Source organism: Xyrauchen texanus, chromosome 16 (genome assembly GCF_025860055.1).
Source record: "Xyrauchen texanus isolate HMW12.3.18 chromosome 16, RBS_HiC_50CHRs, whole genome shotgun sequence".
Lineage (NCBI taxonomy): Eukaryota > Metazoa > Chordata > Actinopteri > Cypriniformes > Catostomidae > Xyrauchen > Xyrauchen texanus.
The window spans coordinates 16,963,294-16,982,605 of record NC_068291.1 but is presented as its reverse complement, the minus strand read 5'-3'; the positions used below and the strand labels follow the sequence as shown (position 1 = coordinate 16,982,605).

General features: G+C 41.8%; 1 protein-coding gene across 1 annotated transcript in view; it reads left to right on the top strand.

Annotated features, from left to right (window-relative positions):
• Positions 1 to 6,720: 6,720 nt before the first annotated feature.
• LOC127657047 (interphotoreceptor matrix proteoglycan 1-like) overlaps positions 6,721 to 19,312 on the top strand; it is a 47,207-nt gene continuing 34,615 nt past the window's right edge. Inside the window, exons 1-2 of the mRNA XM_052145685.1 lie at positions 6,721 to 6,831; positions 18,601 to 18,825. Of these exons, the coding sequence (XP_052001645.1) occupies positions 6,765 to 6,831; positions 18,601 to 18,825 (292 nt within the window). The 5' untranslated portion in view covers positions 6,721 to 6,764. The remainder of the gene's footprint in view (positions 6,832 to 18,600; positions 18,826 to 19,312) is intronic.

Below are 19,312 nucleotides of genomic sequence, written 5' to 3'. Positions count from 1 at the left end.
GGTTTGGCCGTGTGTCCCACCTGCCACATCGCTCTCAGGACAGCCCTCAGTTGTTGCATATGCTGATGGCAATCATTACTATAAATTATAAAATCGTCCAGATACACAGCACCATATGGTGTGTGCGGTCTGAGTATCTTGTCCATGAGGCGCTGCAACGTGGCCGGGGCTCTGAACAAACCGAACTGTGTGGAAAAGGCCATCTTTTCTAAGGATAATGGAGTTAAAGGGTTCTGCCAGTAACCCTTTGTCAAGTCCAGCATTGAGTAAAATTGAGCCGTGCCCAACAGATTGAGTAACTCGTCAATTCGCGGCATTGAAGAAGCATTCAATTTGAACACTGCATTCACTTTCCGGTAGTCAACACAGAACCGGGCCAAGCTGTCGATCTTCATTACCAGAACTACCAGGCTGGCCCAATCGTTGTGTGACTTCTGTATTATGCCCATTTCAAGCATTGCCTCTAATTATTCCTGAAGAATATTTTTCTTATGTTCAGGAAGACGATAGGGGCTGCTACAAACCACCACCCCAGGGGTGGTCTCGATATGGTGCTCTATGAGGTTTGTGCGACCTGGTAGGGGTGAAAACACAACCGCAAATTCCATTTACAATCGGGCAAGGTCTCTGCCAGGGAACGGGTGAATGCTTTGATTTGGGAGATACCTCCAGCCAAAGCATCACCCTCTCTGGAACTATCGTCCGCCAAGGCTACAGGCGCCGCCTCCCTCCATGGTTTGAGGAGGTTAAGGTGGTAGATTTGACGTGCCCCTCTCTTATCCGTTCACCTAACCTCATAATCGAGATCCCCGACTTGTCGTGTGACCTCAAAGGGTCCTTGCCACTTGGCGAGTAATTTGGAGCTCGAGGTGGGCAGCAATACAAGCACTTTGTCTCCCTGTGCAAATTCCCATAGTCGAGTGCCCCTGACGAACAGTCAGCATTGCTGATCTTGTGCTTGGAGCAAATTCTCCTGTGTTACCTGCCCCAAAGTGTGGAGTTTTACTCTAAGGTCAAGAACATATTGAATTTGGTTTTTGCTATTCGAAGGTCCTTCCTCCCAAGCTTCCCGAATGATGTCGAGCACACCATGTGGCTGGCACCCATACATTAGCTCAAATGGGGAAAACCCTGTGGAGGCTTGTGGTATCATCGTCAAAAAACATGATTCATAAGTTAGTACACGAAGACGCTAAGAATTGGGATAAGTGGCTGGATCCCCTGCTGTTTGCAGTATGAGATCCAGCCACTTATCCCAATTCTTAGCGTCTTCGTGTACTAACTTATGAATCATGTTTTTAAGGTTTTTTAAATAATTCGACCAACCCATTGGTTTGCAGGTGATAAAACCTGGTGCAAATCGATTTAATGCCTAATAATTAATACAGTTCGGTTAGTGTACGTGACATGAATTTTGTGCCTTGAAAAGTGAGGATTTCTTTTGGAATCCAGATAATTCTGAAGAGTGACTCCCCAACACTACGTGATGAGATGTTATGAAGAGGCACTGCTTCCGGAAATCTCGTTGCATAGTCCACCAGAATTAATACCAAGCGATGGCTGCGTGCAGTCCACTCAATGAGCTGCCCAACGAGGTCTATGCCAGTTCTCTCGAAGGGGACCGCGATCAATGGCAGAAGGCGCAATGGTGCTTTTTTGGTGGCCGGTGGATTCACCAACAGAAATTCACGGCAAGCCGCACCCCATTTATGTATGTCGCCGTGAATGCCCGGCCAAAAAGAAACGGGCCAATATAGGGTTCAAATTCTATTTGTGAACTAAGTTACCAGCCATTGGGTTATAGTGAGCCACCTGGAAGAGTGTTTCCCGACAGCTCTTTGGAACTAACAGCTGAGTTGTATTCGATTTGGTCTGATTGTCCTGCATCAATCGATTCAACCACTCTTTGACAATAGAAGAGTACGGGTACGTGAGTGCAAAATTAGGCTGGAAGGGGTTGACCATCAGTTACTTTCACTTGGTCAAAGGTGGCATGAGGGTCTCATCACGCAACTGCTCCAGAGGGAAATACCCCTCAGGGAAGCTCCTGAGTACAGGAATTCCCTTGTCTGCATCAATCTGACGCAGAGCAGATGTTGAAGGTCCCGGCACCGCCTCTCCAGCCATAGTGTTGCATGTCACACACCGCAAAACTACTTTGCAGGACCCATCCACACACATTACCCTCAATATATTTTTAAAGCCAGGCCAATTGGTTCCCAGATTAGTGTATGGGTGAGGCGGGCATTAACCACAGCCTCGATTCTATTACTTTTTCCCCTGAATCGTATCTCAACTGGATACTTGTGAATGTCACCGTGCACACATCTCACCCGTTTATTCTTATCCAATGCCCCACCTTGCACCAAGCCTTGGTGGATCGAGGTTTGAAAACAACCTGTAGAGGAGGGAGATAGGGGGAGTAAAAGGGACAGACAAAGGATTGGTTGGTGCTCCTCACCACTTCCGAGGAGCTGGAACTGGGCAGGATTGGGAGGGGTGGGTGGAGGGGACCTGAGACACAGGGTTTGGAGAGAGCGAAGAGAGAGAAGAAAGAAAAATAAAATGCTGCCTCCTGGAAATGCCGCCATGTAGTCCTCTGCCAACTGGATGGTTTCCTTCAGCGATGCCAGGCTGTGGCACTGGACTCACTCAGACATACCTCACGGAAGCTGGTGACGACCTGCTCCAGTACCACCAGGTCGACAACATCCATGACGCCGCAGGTTCCCCCTGCCTGCAACGATTTCTGGAAGGCATCCTGGAGCTTCTGAGAAAAAATGGGCAGACATGCTTCACGAAGCTCAGAGACCAAAAGAGCTGATGGCTTTTTACGGGGCTACGACCAACCTGTTGCTGGATCACCTTCTTCAGATGTTGGTAATTGAGGAGGCTGGCGGCGGGAAATTGGCCATAGCCGGGCCGCCCACTGGTCAGGAGGATACTTCAAGACCTCTGCCGTCTTCTCAAAGAGGTCCATAAAGGCCTCCGGTTTGTCATCTGGCCCTATCTTCATTCATTCATAGGTTCATTAGGGCCGCAGGTGGGGCCCTAATGAATCCTCCGCTTTTGCCTGGAGCAGGACTTGGAAAAGCTGTTCCTGCTCCTGGAGTACGTCCATGAGGGCCTGGTGTTGAGTCTGCTGGATGCTGGTGAGGGTTTTGAAGACTTTGCCCAGTGGTGAGGACTCCATAATGGCGTACTCCAAAGCTCTTTAGGCACCACTTTAGCAAGTTCTATGTTCTGGGCAAAGGAGGAGTAAGGAGACAGCAAACAGTCAAAGGTGAGTGCTTTATTGTTCTCATGCAGTCTAGTGAAACTTAAACAAATAGGGCACTTGTTTACCAAACACACAATTGCTTCAGGCTCTGGTCTCTCTCCACCATCACTATAATGAGAGACAGGTGTTAGAGATAATTACACCTAGGTGACGAGCCTCAACACTCTCCCGCAGACCGACACATGACCACGTCCCCCATGCCACAGAATTCTTCTGCAAATTGCTTGCAATTTTCCATTTCAACCACAGATGTCGCTAGAGAGAACAAAGATATGTAGTGTGGCTTTAACCAACACCTAATCTTAACCTATAGTTTTAAAATGCTGAAGTGAAATGAAAAGCACAATTTCTGAAGCAACCATGTCATTTCAAATTGTTTCTATGTCTCTGTTGTGTCATTGATTTGTTGTGTCATGTGTTGGCTTGAATTCTGGCTTTGAACAGCTGTCCTCCGATTTCTAAGTCCAACATTCTATGAGGTGCGCTACTGCGCAAGCTAATCATATTGGAATAAGAGTATATACTGTATATAAGTGGGTCCACAAGTGGGTTACAGTGTGAAGAATTTACATGTTTCCACTGATCGTGGTATAAATATTGAGGGTGTTGTACTTGCTTGTTTTTATTATTTGGGGGGGATGGGGGGCGTTGGGGGTAATTTTAATGGCTAAAATGTGTAATTTTTCAAAAGATAAGTAAAAGTATCTCAATATCACAACATAGCATGATCTTGAGTAATAAATAAGTCTTTATAAAGTCATAATCAGTCATGATTTGAGTGAATTGCATAAAACACAAAGTTGTTGTTGCACCTCTAGTGTTCATTTTACCTGGAAACTGCAAGAAATTGTAGCAGGAGACATGTATAACAAGTCTTGTAAAAATGCATATAGAGTCACGTTTTCACTATGAGACCAGGTTGTCCATTGTAAGTGCCTCATTGGAACCTAGATTATTGCTTATTTAAAGAAAAGGAGGGACGAGGCTAAATAAATGTTTCTGGTAATCAGTATTATGTCACAAATGCTGTCAACTGAGTTTAATGTGTATTGAACCCATATTCCTTTAATAAACAACTACAATCATTATAAAGACATTTTGGTGTAAATGACCACTCACTAATTAGTCTGAGAATGCTTACAAATTGAACACAATAACTATTGTTTCCACTAAATTATAATAGTTACTAGTTTCTGTTCCCAATTTTCTTTTTACAAAAACAATGTGATAACTTAGCTACAGTGGCAAGAAAAAGTATGTGAACCCTTAACCTTTGTTCATTAAGTTACAATAATGAACAAACACATTGTACATATTGAATACATTGTTCAAACATTCATAGTGTAGGTAGGAGAAAGTATGTTAACCCCTAGGCTAATGACATTAACAAAAGCTCATTAAAAGTCAGGAGTTGGCAAACCTGGCATCCAATTAATGAAACGAGATTGGAGGTGACCATATACCAACATGAAAACATCATCCGAAAGGTGAAGTACGGTGAAAGAAGCATCATGATATGGGGCTGCTTTGCTGCTTCGGGGCCTGAACGTCTTGGCATCAAAGAGGGAAAAATTAATTTATGAAGATATTGTACAGGATAATATCAGGGTGGCTGTGCGTCAGCTGAAGCTCGGTAGAAATTGAGTGATGCAGCAGGACAATGACCCTAAAAAGTAAATCCACAACAGAATGATTTCAAAAAAAGAAAATCCACCTTTTGGAGGGGCCCAGTTCTGAAGCAGTATTGAAAGGAAGAATGGTCCAAAATTTCTTCTGAACATTGTGCAGGTCTAATCCGCAGCTACCGGAAACGCTTGGTTGAGGTTATTGCTGCCAAAGGAGGATCAACCAGTTATTAAATCCACAGGTTCACTTACTTTTTCCACAGTACTTTTAATGGCATGTGTTGAAAAAAGATTATAATTGTTTGTGTGTTGTTAGCTTAAGCACATTATGTTTGTATAGACAAGTATAGACTTGTGATGTTGATGAAGATGAGATCACATTTTACAACCAATTAATGCAGAAAACCAGCTAATTCCAAAGGATTCACATACTTTTTCTTGCCACTGTATTAGCCACTACTTTAAGGAACAAAATGCCAGATTCTGAGCTTCCTACACTTTGAAGATTGAAGTTTTTTTTTTTTAAAACATAATTTATTAGTGTTTTCCTTCTGCATATATAACTGAGCATATAAAGACATTAACCACCAAAACTAAATTTTTGTTATCTCAAAAATACATATATTTAAATTGTTAATTCCATTAGTGATATAGTTATGATAACAAATAAACTAAATATTATTTATAGAGATTTTATTATGACAGTAAATTTATTAGTAGTTACAAAAACTGGAGTAACCATGGTAATTTGCTTGAAACCATGGTTACCATGATAATTCTTTGAGACTTCGTCATAACCACAATTTCACAAATAAACTACTCTGTGTTTTTTATTACCATTTTTAAATTGAATGGAATTATACAGATCTTTAGTATTGTACTCTTATATAAATACATGTACAATTAGCAACCACTTATTCAGCACCCTAACCAGGTAAAAAATGATTATATTAGAAAAATCCCCAGTGGGGTTTCTGCTGGTTACAAAAGGCCACAAGCCTGTTCTCATTATCTCTTCAAAGTTGAAAGTTTAACATATATAAGGTCCAGTGCAGTGGAAGGTCTTGACTGAATTTGAGCAGTGGAGACTTACAGTATTTATGGCTGCGAAATTTAATAAGCAGGGACTGTGTAATCCTCTTCCCAGCGCAAGCACTGGGGCTGGGGACCAACATGCACCACATGGGTATGACAACACACACAGTATATATGTAGAATTAGCCCCATGATCAGAGAAAGGGCAGAGCCCAATGTCCCTGACGGGGGAGTAGAATACTTTCAGCTTGGCAGCACAAAAGCTGGCAGAGGGCAGAGAAACTTGTGTTGAGTGGGCCACGCTGAGAGAGACGAGCACAGAGTGGACTGAAAAGAGAAAGAGAGATAGTATGCTGGTCTAATGGCTTGGGACTAAAATATGGAGGTGTTCTATTAACAGATGTTGGTCCAAAAGGCTACTAACAAGATGAGTATAGTTCACCACGTGTGTCCACAGGGATTAGAGATGAGCGAGAGGTAAACTGATTAGTCCAGAAAAAGAGGAAGCATTTTTAACCTTGTCATTCCTCTCACACCCTGAAGAGCATCTTTCACTCACCTACTCACACACTTCACTATATATATTCTCAATAGAGACAAACAACTACTACGACCCTCTGGGACCAAATCTGTACACAGGAACCTGCACCATATTTGTGGAGACTCCTCAACCTAGTGGCCTTACACGGCCCCTTCCATGGAAGCCCGGACACATAATCACTGGAACTGTCTCACCATTGAACGTAAGTCCAATCAATGTGGACAACTTTCTGTTCTTTCCAAATGAGCGGCTTCAGATCCAAAAGGACATAATCTACTGCAACATGCCATTGAAAACAGGATTACTTCTCATTCTGTTCTTGTTTACCCTCCAAGCCACACGAATCAAAGGTAAGCCAGTGTTTGTGAGGCAGACAAATGGTGTTTTCTTGTTTCATTTATATGCTGTCTTGAAAAAGTCTTCACCAAAGGCAGGACCTCTGGAATTTTAATATGACTCAGAGCAGTTTTTATACTGATGCCTTATACAACAGAATCTTCTCCCCTCTGGTGATCCAAATGAGCATTTAAATATTTTAGGAGCAAATTTGTGAAGGCCATGAAAGAAACACAAAGATTTTTCTTATGCAAAACAATGTCGTATGACAAAAAATGTATTTGATAAGAATTTGGTATGCACAAAAGAACCCTGCCCATTAGCGCTTAGACTTTGGTGTGTCGGAATTGAACAACGTATTTGAGTATGTAGTGCTTCTAGTCTGGCTCCAGTGTTCAGAGGCTCCATTCATTAGAAGAGAAAAACAAAAGACATTCTGTTTGTGGCTGTGTGGAACGCTAATCTTTTCTGGCTTGTAGCTTTGCTGTGGGGCCTCATTCATCAGAAACACAGTTCAATTAGCATTGTTGTTCCTCATGTCTGCACATGTGCACAGGAAACCCATAGACTGCAGTAGACCAGATTATCATATCAATCACTCTTGTTTATCAGTGGTGACAACTCAATCTACCTTTTAGCAATTGTCTAATTATTCTTTTGAACATTTTTCTTAAATGCTTGTGTACAGATGTGATTAGATGTTTTCTGACCCAGAAACATATGAGATCACAGAGACCCTCATATCTCTGCGAGTGATCAGCTCACTGTCTTCCATAACAAACATCTCAGGTCAAGGTGTCTTGTGTCTAATCAAAAGACTGCAGGACCAATCTAATCTGACACTGAGGAGAGACTGACAGATTACAGCAAAAGTACAATTGTGCACAAGAGAACAGCCATGAATACATTTGCATGAATCTATATTAAAGTAATAGTTCACACAAAAATGAAAATTCTGTCATAGTAGACTCATCCTTGCATCGTTCCAAACCTGTAAGATTTTCTTTCTTGTGCAGAAAACAAAAGGAGATGGCAGTGGCCTCACTTTAACCTCCTGAGACCTCAGCATGGCTGCTGTGTACAATTTCCATTTCCATTTATTTTATTTGTAAAAATATATATTTTTCTAGAGCAAATAGTTTTCCTAAAAATTGAAGGCAACATATGTGGATAGTGGGACTAAGTTGTGACATTTTAAATAATACCAAGCTATAGAAAATCAGATTGTTTATCAAATAGTTTATTAGGTTTCCAAGAGTGTTGGTTATTCGTGTTTTTGAGATGTTACAGACATTATATCGGAAATTTGCATAAAAGTAATGGCCAGCATCATCCAATCACTGCCAACCATGTTAAAATAAAATGATACATTATAAATTCTGAATCAATGTTCTGATTACAATTGTCCCATGTCTGCCAAACATGTTGAGTGGTCCAAACATCATCTGTAGTCTAAAACGTAACTTTTGATAGGAATTTTGGATGAAATGCTCTTCGCTGCATAGAGAGCTAAAGGATGCTCCCTTGCAACCTATTTAGTGAATGACTTAACCTCCAGTGTGCTGTCTGTATGCACTGGTCTCAGAACAGGTCGAAATGCACCTTATTTTCATCCTAAATCCATCAGCCTCTGAAAGCAAAATTTCTTAGCTTTTGGATGAACCCATTGATTCATAAAGTGATAATGCACAGTAAATATAGAAAATGGGCTAAAGTACAGATTAGTGTACATTGTGTTCAGAAGTGTGGTGTTTCGAGATATATTGCTAAAATTAAAAAAATGGCCAATTGGATGAAACTAAAGAGTCTAATCTTTTGACTCAAACAGGTTTCAATGTAAAAACATTATTAGGTTTCTAATAATGAGATCAGTCAGTTTAAATAAATTTAAAGTATGCGTTGCTTATAGCGAAGCCAAAATACAACGTTCTTGCACGTGTACACTGGGTCGCTCAAGGTTAAAGCTAAAAAAAAGTACCCAAAATGATATTAAAAATACTTGTGCGTCATATTTCAATTCATCAGAAGGCATACGATTGTAACTCTAAATTTTTAAATAAAGTATTTTTTAAATGTTCATGAGTGCTATGAGAGAATCTTGTTTACAGTGACATGCGTTGCAAAAACTTGCATTGTTTTTAAGTGCCAAACAACACAAGTTATTGTGTTAAGAAAGAAAGTCATAGCAGTTTGGAATGACATGAAGGTATATTCATGTATATTATGACATAATTTTCATTTTTTGGTAAGTGATAGACCAAAATGACTTTTAGACAGTTATTTACATTAAAGTGCAGTAAAAGTGGGGTCCAAAAGTAGTAGTAGACCACTATACTGAAAATGCTCTTTCTTACATTTCTTTCTAATTTAAAGAGATAGTTCACCCAAAAATGAAAATGATCATTTTATAATTTACTTACCCTCATGCCTTCCCAGATGTGTGTGACTTTCTTTCTTCTGCTGAACACAAACAAAGATTTTTAGAAGAATATTTCAGCTCAGTAGGTCCAAACAATGCAAATGATTTGTAGCCAGAACTTTGAAAAAACTTTCAAAATCTTTGTTTGTGTTCAACAGAAGAAAGAACGTCATGCACACCTGGGATGGCATGAGGGATTTTATTTTCTAAACACTAATTTCTTTGCATTACATCATGGCAAAACCTTTGATTTGAAGTGGAGAGAAAATAAATGGTTATGAACTAAAATATTACTAATGTCCCAAGAGCTGTTGAGGAGGCTGAGACTTGGAGGGGAACAGCTGCATCACTCTTAAATAAGGGGAAAGTAGGTTCCCCGTCTGTCGCTCACTTCGACGTTGTGTCGAAGAAGCGAAACTAGGGGTCGCTCTTGAGTGCCGAATATACCTCTGATCTATGGAAAAAGGCCAATGAGAAATTGGCAGACAGAATTTGCATGTCCCGCACCCGAACATACGGGTATAAAGGCGGGGAAATACAGAGTCTAGAGGACGCCTCCGCCGGACCTCCTCCTCAGTCACTAACCCGCCCCCTGCCGGGTGTGCGGAGCAAGGTAAGTGCTTCGAGTCTTTTCTCAGCACCAGAGCTTTGGGATCCACCTTTGCCTCCCGACGTCTTACTAACTGCTCTGCCCCGCTGCGAAGTCCCACCTGGTACATAAAAAATAATCGTCCCGTTAGTGTCCCTAGCACGGAGCTTGGATGCATGGCTTTCGCTTCCGGCATCCACATACTCAACTACCTCATCCTGGCCCACTCCCGAGAGTTACTATGCGCCCACAGGGACCAGGTGCTCAGTCACCTCAGCCGTTTAGGGCTCAGGTCAACTGGGAAAAGAGCAAGCTTGCCCCAGTTCAGAGCATCTCTTTTCTCGACATGGAGTTAGACTCAGTCTCAATGTATGCACGCCTCACCAACACAGGGCTGCGCAAGTACACATTTCCCCCAGTGAGCCTTCTTGCACAGGTGCTGTGCAAGGTCAGGGAGGACGAGGAACAAGTCACTGTATTGGCTCCCTATTGGCCCACTCTGGCTTTGTTCTCGGACCTCGTACTCCTTGCGACAGCCCCTTCCTGGCAAATTCCACTGAGGAAAGACCTTCTTTCTAAGGGACGGGGAATGCTCTAGCATCCGCACCCAGACCTCTGGAACCTCCACGTCTGGCCCCTGGACGGGACGTGGAAGATCTAGCTGATCTACCACCTGCTGTCATAGATATGATCAACCAAGCCAGAGCCCCTTCTACCAGGCAACTTTATGCCCTAAAGTGGCGCTTGTTCGTGAATTGGTGTTCTTCTTGGGCCGAAGACCCACAAAGGTGCGTAGTCAGGTCAGTGCTCTCATTTCTGCAGGAGAGGTTGGAGGGGAGGCTGTCCTCGTCCACCTTGAAGGTGTTTGTAGGGTCTTTTCCCCCTAAAAGAATAGGAAACTGGGTAAGACCTCCTTCCCTGATGGGTGTAAGGGCCCCAGCCGTTGACTCTATGCGAGAAACATAGAGATAAAAGAGGCCCGGCTAGGCTCGGCCCGTTTCCAGACTTGGCAGCGTCGCCTTGTTCCCCTGTCAAGGGGATGATACCTGCCTGATACAGCTGGTCGCTTTGGCACGTTAAATACCTGCCCGCTCCTGTGACAGCAGTACACGTACACGGCTCAGCGCATGGAGTGATTTAAATTGGACCCCTAGTTTCGCTTCTTCAACACAACATCGAAGTGTGCGACAGACGGGGAACGTCTAGGTTGCGGATGTAACCTCCGTTCCCTGATGGAGGGAACGAGACATTGTGTCCTTCCGGCCACGTCGCTGAGCCGAGCCACTGTTGCGGCCGGACCATTGACGGCTCCTCAGAAAAATCCTGAATGAAACAGATGTGTTTCCCCGCCTTTATACCCGTATGTCCGGGGGCGGGGCATGCAAATTCTGCCTTCCAATTTCTCATTGGCCTTTTTCCATAGATCAGAGGTATATTCTGCGCTCAAGAGAGACCCCTAGTGTCACTTCTTCGGTAACCTCTCGTTACCTCCATCAGGGAATGGAGGTTACATCCGTATCCTAGACGTTTTGAATGAAACTTCTAAAAACAATATATGTATCTTTGATAATTAATTTATACAACTAGGTAAAAAAATAATAAAAAAATGCTGTTGCAGAAATCACAAATTCACATGTCTACATTTGGTCAGTCCAATCAAGTTGTAAGACCCCATGAAATGACAGTTTTTATTGCAGTTTTTCTTTCGCTTGCTGACGTATTTTCTTATGAATAAGTATGTTTTGGTGGGACATATCGAAGGGCACATCACCCCGAAGGGCTGTAGAGGGACATACTCATTATTAGAGGTCGACCGATTAATCGGCCGGCTGATTAATCGGCCGATTTTTAGCATTTTTTTACATAATCGGCATCGGCCAATATCCAAGTATATCAAGCCGATTATTAGGCAGGCGCATCTGTGAGCAGCCTAGTGTTGTTGTGGAACACGTGTTTGACGCACGCTGCCCCTAGAGTCATTTTCCAGCAGAGTGAGCAGACCTCATCCAGTGCCTAAGGAAGGAGCTAAGTTCCTTGGAGAAAACAGTAAGGATTAAATTTGTATAACTTCTGTATATTTAATTAAAAACTTTTGATATTTTACTGCCAACTTCGAGAAAAAAATCGACATGACATTCGGCTACTTTGGATATTGATAGCGTAGTTGAAGTTGCATTATCACAGCAGAAGGGTTGCTATCATGTCACAATAAGTAAGCAAGAATTTTGCAATTACAGACAGTGAATCTACAGACAGTGAATCTGTGAATCTTTTATTTGTTCTGTTTGTGTGTCTTATATTTGAGAGGGTTGTCACTCAATGCAGAGAAATAAGTAATAAAAAAGATACCAATGCACTATAGGCTATTGAAGGACTGGCTTTGGTAAGCTCGGACGTTATCGCTTCTGCTGTCGGTACTGGAGAAATTAAGAAAATACATTTATTATTGCTATAAAGAGAAAGTAATTTTATCTCGCCAGCCATTTCTATGTATAATAATTCTATGAAACCATTTGTCTGTGATGCAATTGAGCTATTCGCAGTCAGAGAGAGAGAGATCTCGCGCACAGCGAGCACAACACAGCCCTGCTAAATGAGTGACAGAACTAAACATTCAAACGTAGCCTGGTTTAGATCTGTGATATTAGTCTGATTTTATTTTATATTTCGCCTTCCAAAGATTATAAAAAGAATATTTATACATAAGCCGCATTCTGTCTAGCACAACTTCCTTCCCTTCACAGCGGTGCAATGACATTTCTCCCTAAAACTCAAACTTAACGTCAGAATCAGCACGATCGGTGATTGTTGTAAAATGCAGTCTAGCTACTGTTGCTAAATTGCGGGACGCGTTTAATAATAAAAAGAGCGCAAGAGGTACCGTTCCCAAGGCGGCGTGCGCTCCGAAACACACCGCAACGAGACAAGCAAAGTATAGGCTATTTTGGGTTTCATGTGCGCGTCTAAACAATCAACTATACACAAAAATATGTCTAAACGACCGGCTTGGAGATTCACTTAAACACAGTTTATGTCTTAAATGGACGTAGTTATGGAAATAGTTGGGAGAAAATATGCTGCATCAGGAGTCTATTAGATCTGAACTCGGTCTTAAAGGGGAAGCATCCTAATAAACATGCTGACGATTGAGCCCTTACTGCGAATCAAACAACAAAAGGCAAAGAGAAAATCACTTACAGCTCTAGAATGAATAACTTCTGCATTAATAAGCATTAATTTATCTATGATAAACTATGCAGTGTTATTTTACAATTGATTACTTTATTAGATTTCTTTTTAGACCACACCTGAACAGTAATGTTAGTAGACCTTCCTGAAATTAAATCACTGTGCCTATATAACGTTTATCTTTGTTTAATATATATATATATATATATATATATATATATATATATATATATATATTATAACAAAGAGAACTGTTAAGAATACAGTTGAAGTACCGGATCGATAAGCAGTATCGGTAAGATAGTAATACCATTAAAACCTTAACGATACCCATCCCTAGTTATGCCTGTGCTTCTCTTGGATGCTCTGAATATTGGATTACGTGTCTGGATTGCCCCTTAAGTAAAGCTGCATTTGGATCTCAACCTTTGTGTCTCGGAGCAGTTCGTAACACCTGCTTTGTTTATTTAATATATTTGTTATACATTATTTATACAATATGTTTTTATATTATACATTTTTAATTTAAGTGTCAAGTGTTCAAAAAATGTATTTGTTGAGAAATGTTGTCTATCTTAAGTAATTATTTGTGTTACATTTTATCTTTCAAATAAAAGGTTCAAATAAGAGGTTAAAAACAAGCACATATCGGCCAAATATCGGCCAAAATAAATCGGCTGCATTAATCGGACAACGGCCGACCCGGATTTCAAAAGATCGGCATCGGCCTGAAAAAAACAATATCGGTCGACCTCTACTCATTATAGAGTATTTGACTGGACAGAGATCTGTGTTGAGCAAAATTAATCATCAATATTGTAGTCCATTTGCCCTAGTGATACACTGATATAACAGTGTACCCTCAAAATCAACAATAAGAGTTGTGTATATTTTAGGATTGGTACTGTCCATGATTACAGATTGTAAATATAGCAAACATTTATAAATAATATTTACTTATAAGCTAGCTAGAGCATTAATTTTTACTTGAGTACAATTGTAAAATGTACTAAAAGTTTTCAAGTTCACACTAATGTATTCAATGCAGAAAGTAATTAATCTTTTCTGCTAGATTTACTTCACCACAAAATAATTATTTTCAGCATACAACTTGTGTTGTGTGTGAAAGAAAATATTTTTGGTGTTGAATTAATTTAGGTGACAATGACAGCAGAGTTGCAATTTGTAAGTTTTTCACTGCTATAATTTCATGAGGTGGAACTAATGTTAAAACTTTTAAAACAACTAATTTGATTACCTTAAAGCTTGACACAGCAAGGAATATGAAGAGTTTGTTAAAGTTAAAGTGGAAGCTGCTTCAGCTAAAAAGAGTTAAGAACATTCAAAAAAATAAACAATCTTAAGAATTTCACTTGAGCATTACAGGAGGCTGTTCAGAATTCAGTTAATGTGAGTTAAGAATGTTAATGTGAGTAAATAATATGATTTTTGTTTTAGTGTTTTGTTAACTAAGACCAGTTACTCTGAAGCATAAAAAACATGTAGAGAAACAAAAACTAAAAGATGTTAATTAAATTTCTTTAAAAGTTGTGAAATTAATGAATAGTACTTTGAAACAAGGGTAGCATAAAAAAAACCAGAGCCGCCAAACTATCAGTATCAGCACACACATTTTGTATCAGTGCATCCCTAGTTTTCCCGGAAGAGAAAATAATAATATAGGTCGGGACTTAGATTCAGCTACCTGCCGTCTCAAAATAAATAAATATATAAAATGGATGCATGACATCTCTGGAGAGAGCAAGTAATCTGTCTTTTGTTTATAGATCTGCAAGTGTAATGTTGGTAATGAAAGCAGCAAAGAGGAAATTCTAATGATTGTTCTATAACTACTGGAAAGGCAAGCTACTAAACAAAACAAATCTATTTTCAGACATAAAACAAGAAAATGTATTTTGATCCAAACTGTTAACTGTACAATTGTTTGATGCTTCATTTACTGAAGTAGTTATTTAATGCATTATGTTTTTTTGGCAGTGCAGATGATGCACATAAAGTTAATGAAGGGAATATTCAAGTTCCAGCCTGGACTTTGGTCTGTAAATAGACTGGTTTCAGTAAAACATCAGGTGTAAGTCTATCACCAACCTCAAACAATTTCAGAGGCTAATGGGGCATATGGCATATGAGACTGCTAAACTGGGAAGAGCACTGGCTTCAGTCTTAAGTACCGAGATGAGCATGGCTCCGCGGCACATACCGTGTGACCCTCACCCCTTCCTGCCATCAAATATTCAGCCCTTGGACAGACCTCTATTTTCTATAGGCAGGAGTCCCCCTACAGCATGTGTTCTGATGCTTTGTAGTTACTACAGACACCTCCCAGTCGGGCTGGGGCACCATATGCAACAGGCATGCAGCTTCTGGCTCCTGTACAGGGCCGCGGCTGAGTTGGCACAACAACTGCCTAGAGTTGCTGGCTATGTTACTTGTCCTGCGCAGATTTCTGCCGCTAATCCGCGGCAAGCACTTACTGATACACTCAGACAACACAGCGACAGTAGCGTATATAAATCGCCACGGCAGCATTCAGTCTCGTCGCATGCCGCAACTTGCCTACCATCTCCTCCTTTGGAGTCAGCAGCGGCTGAGGTCGCTCATGTCCCGGCAACCTCAACACCACACGGCAGGTAATGCTCAGTGGAGATTCCACCATCAGGTGGCCCAGCTGATTTGGGGTCAATTCGGAAGAGCACAGGTAGATATGTTTGCCTCCCAAGAATCCACCCACTGCCCGCTCTGGTACTCTCTGACGGAAGCCCCCCTTGGCACAGATGACTGCACTAGCTGCGTAAGTATGCATTTCCCCCAGTGAGCCTACTTGCAAGTCTTGTGCAAGGTCAGGGAGGATGAGGAACAAGTCACTCTCGTGGCCCCTTACTGGTCCACTCGGACATGGCTCTCAGATCTTACGTTCCTTGTGACAGCACCTCCCTGGCAGATTCTCCTGAGGAAGGACCTTCTTTCTCAGGGACGGGGCACCCTCTGGCATCCATGCCCAGACCTCTGGAACCTCCACGTCTGGCCCTTGGATGGGGTGCTGAAGATCTAAATGGTCTACCACCAGCCATTGAAGACACGATCACTCAAGCCAGAGCTCCCTCTACCAGAAAGCTTTATGCCCTAAAGTGGCGCTACATGCCCAAGGTTCCTACAACCACCATCAGGGATCAGATAGTGAGGAGGCAGACCCAGCCTTATCATTGCTGTGACCAATGTGTGCTTTGCACACCTATTTGGATCGCACGCAGAGCTTTAGACGATCTGAGCAGCTCTTTGTCTGCTTTGGTGGAGAGCGGAAAGGGAACGCTGTTTCCAACAGAGGCTTGCCAACTAGTTCGTGATTGCCATCGCGTTGGCCTACCAAACCCAGGCCGTGCCCGCCCCCTTGCGGTTTCGAGCACACTCTACAAGGAGTGTGGCATCCTCATGGGCACTGGCCAATGTCACCTCTCTAGCAGACATCTGCAGTGCGGTGGGCTGGGCAACACCCAATAACTTTGTGAGATTGAACAATCTCCAGGTTCAGCCGGTCTCATCCCGTGTATTGTCAGGTCCAAACACATATAATAGAACAGCTGGCTGGGTGTATCACTTGTGCATAATGCCTTTCCCCTCACCTGAGGCAAAGATGTGCGCTCTACTCTCCCAGTCAAGTTCACCCCTGCCGGCAGACCCGCATCTCCCTTGGGCAGATTTCCCTCTGCTCTCCGGCCGCTGTGATTGTATCGCTCCTCCCCGTCAAGGCAGGACCTACCACCGTGCCACTTCCATATCTGGCTGGTAAGCCCATGTGATGTATTTGCCACATATTAACCTCCCCTTCTGGGCAGGATGTGGTCTCCGCAGGGTCTTTTCCACCTGAAAGAATAGGATAGGAAAACAACACCTACCCAGATGCGTGTTATAACGTTAGATGGCCCCAGCCGCATCTAACATTCTATGGAGAGAAAACCTAGTGAGAGAAAGTCTGCAGTTGGCACAGCCTGCCCCCGGGAAGTGGGGAACTACAAAGTGTCTTTTGGGGCATTGGGGAAGTTTACGTCCAGTCTGATGCACCTGCTATTTTTGCATGCATCAGCAGTTTTGTGTTGTGGCATTTTTAGATAGGGACCCCTAGTGTCACTACATCGACACAATGTCGAGTGAGTGAAAGAAGGGGAATGTCTTGGTTACTTGGTTACTGGGGCATGCAAATTCTGTACGGCAATTCTCATTGGCCTTTTCTCAAAGATAAGAGGTAACCGAGACTCTCAAGAGAGAACCCTAGTGTCAATACATCTACACAATGTCTCGTTCCCTGGAGGTTATGACAGTAACAAAGACGTTTTCCCACCAATGGAAGATGGGGTGGAGTGTTCAGGAAAACCTGTATTTCTTTGTGCATTTCCATTTGGAAATGCTAGTGGTGCAGAAATTGCACACTTCAGCTTTAAAGGGATAGTTCACCCAAAAATGAAAATCATTTACTAACTTTCATGCCATTCCAGACACGTATGATTTTATTTTTATTTTTGCACAACACAAAAGGAGGAATTTTGAAGGGTGTCCTGTTCACTGATTTCAATACAATGACAACTGATAGTGACTCACATAAAAGCTTAAAAAAGGATTCTCTCATGCACTTGCAATGGAATAGACTTTAGTTTCATCACAGCCATGAACCAAGGTTTGCTATTTGCTTGATCACCATCAAGCTCCTTTGTATTTTTTATTATATTTGTTTTGGATTTTTTCCCCCTTTATCTCCCAATGTGCTTTTAAATGGTTTAGTGATTCACCTCAATCCGGGTGGCGGAGGATGAATCCCAGCTGACTCCGAGTCTGAGACCGTCAATCTGTGCATTTGATCACATGGCTTATAGAGTGTGTTGCCATGGAGACATAGTGCATGTGGAGGCATTATGCCATCCACCACGGCATCCAGCAACTTGCAACCAGGCCAATTTGGTTTCTTAGGAGACCTGGCTGGAGTCACTCAGCACGCCCTGAGATTCGAACTAGCAAACTCCGGGGGTGGTAGCCAGCATCTTTACCACTGAGTTACCCAGGCCCCCAAGCTCCGTTGTATTGAAAAGAAGGACATTCATTACATTTCCTCCTTTTGGGTTCTGCAGAAACAAGAATGCCATATGTTTTGAAACAACATGAAGGTGAGTAAATGATGAAATAATTTTTCATTCTTGGGTGAACTATCCTTTTAAAGCAGTTGCAACAGTCAACTCTTGAAGTCTTTTTTATGTAATGATTATGTGATTTTCAATCAAAGGCAATTAGACCACTACCATTGAGCACAGACCATTACAGCTCTTATCTGGTGAATGCGCTTCACATCTGTCTGGATGGTATTGTAACTGACAGCTTGACTTACAGAGCCTTATCCTATTAAATGTTAATTCAGAAAAGTAATCCTAGACTAAATGGGTCTAAAATGGAGTCTGACTGAGCGCAATTACATGAAGTGTAATTATATGATTTCTTGTCTTACTGTCCACAGGTAACCTTAATCCTGTCCTAATCCAATCCTAAAACAATAAACACATACTGTTGTTTTGACCTTTGCAGAACTCAACGTTGACAACTTGATTTTCGGGATCAGAAATGTGAAGTACAGGCACTTCCTGGAGACTCCACAGCCCATCAACCCATTGACAGATGGCAGAGTCTTACTTTCTCTAGACAAGCATCGAGCGAAGAGATCGGCGCTGTTTAGTACAGGGGTGAAAGTGTGTCCTCAGGAGAGCATGGGAGAGGCTGTCACCAGCCATAAAGCCTACTACAAACTAAGAGGTAAGACAATATCTACCTTAAACAGGACCAGGGACTGAGCATTGAGCATTTGCCTACAACATAAATCATAATTAACTTTCTAGACATTAGGAGCCTTCTGAGAGATATCAAGCCAGGCCAAAAAAGAAATGGCTGTAAACCAAGTGTAGATAAAGGTAGTTTATCAAGAAAGAAGGCTTGCCTGCTTCTTTAAGTTTTTTAGTAAATTTTTTCTCTACTTTGAAGTTTCCATAGGTCAAAGTAAATAAGGTATGGAAAGTCAAACCAAGTAAAGAACTCCCTTTGGACATTTTTATGCATTCACATTGTGTTTTTCTCACTATTTACTTAAACATTTTTTAAATGATTGTTTACTTTACTACTAACTACCTAATTCCTAACTTTATATATGAACTGTAGATACATTTGAACCGAGAGTGGAATATGATGATGGATGCAGATAACTCTGTAAAATGCGGATTGTTCACCCAGAAATGAAAAGCCTGTC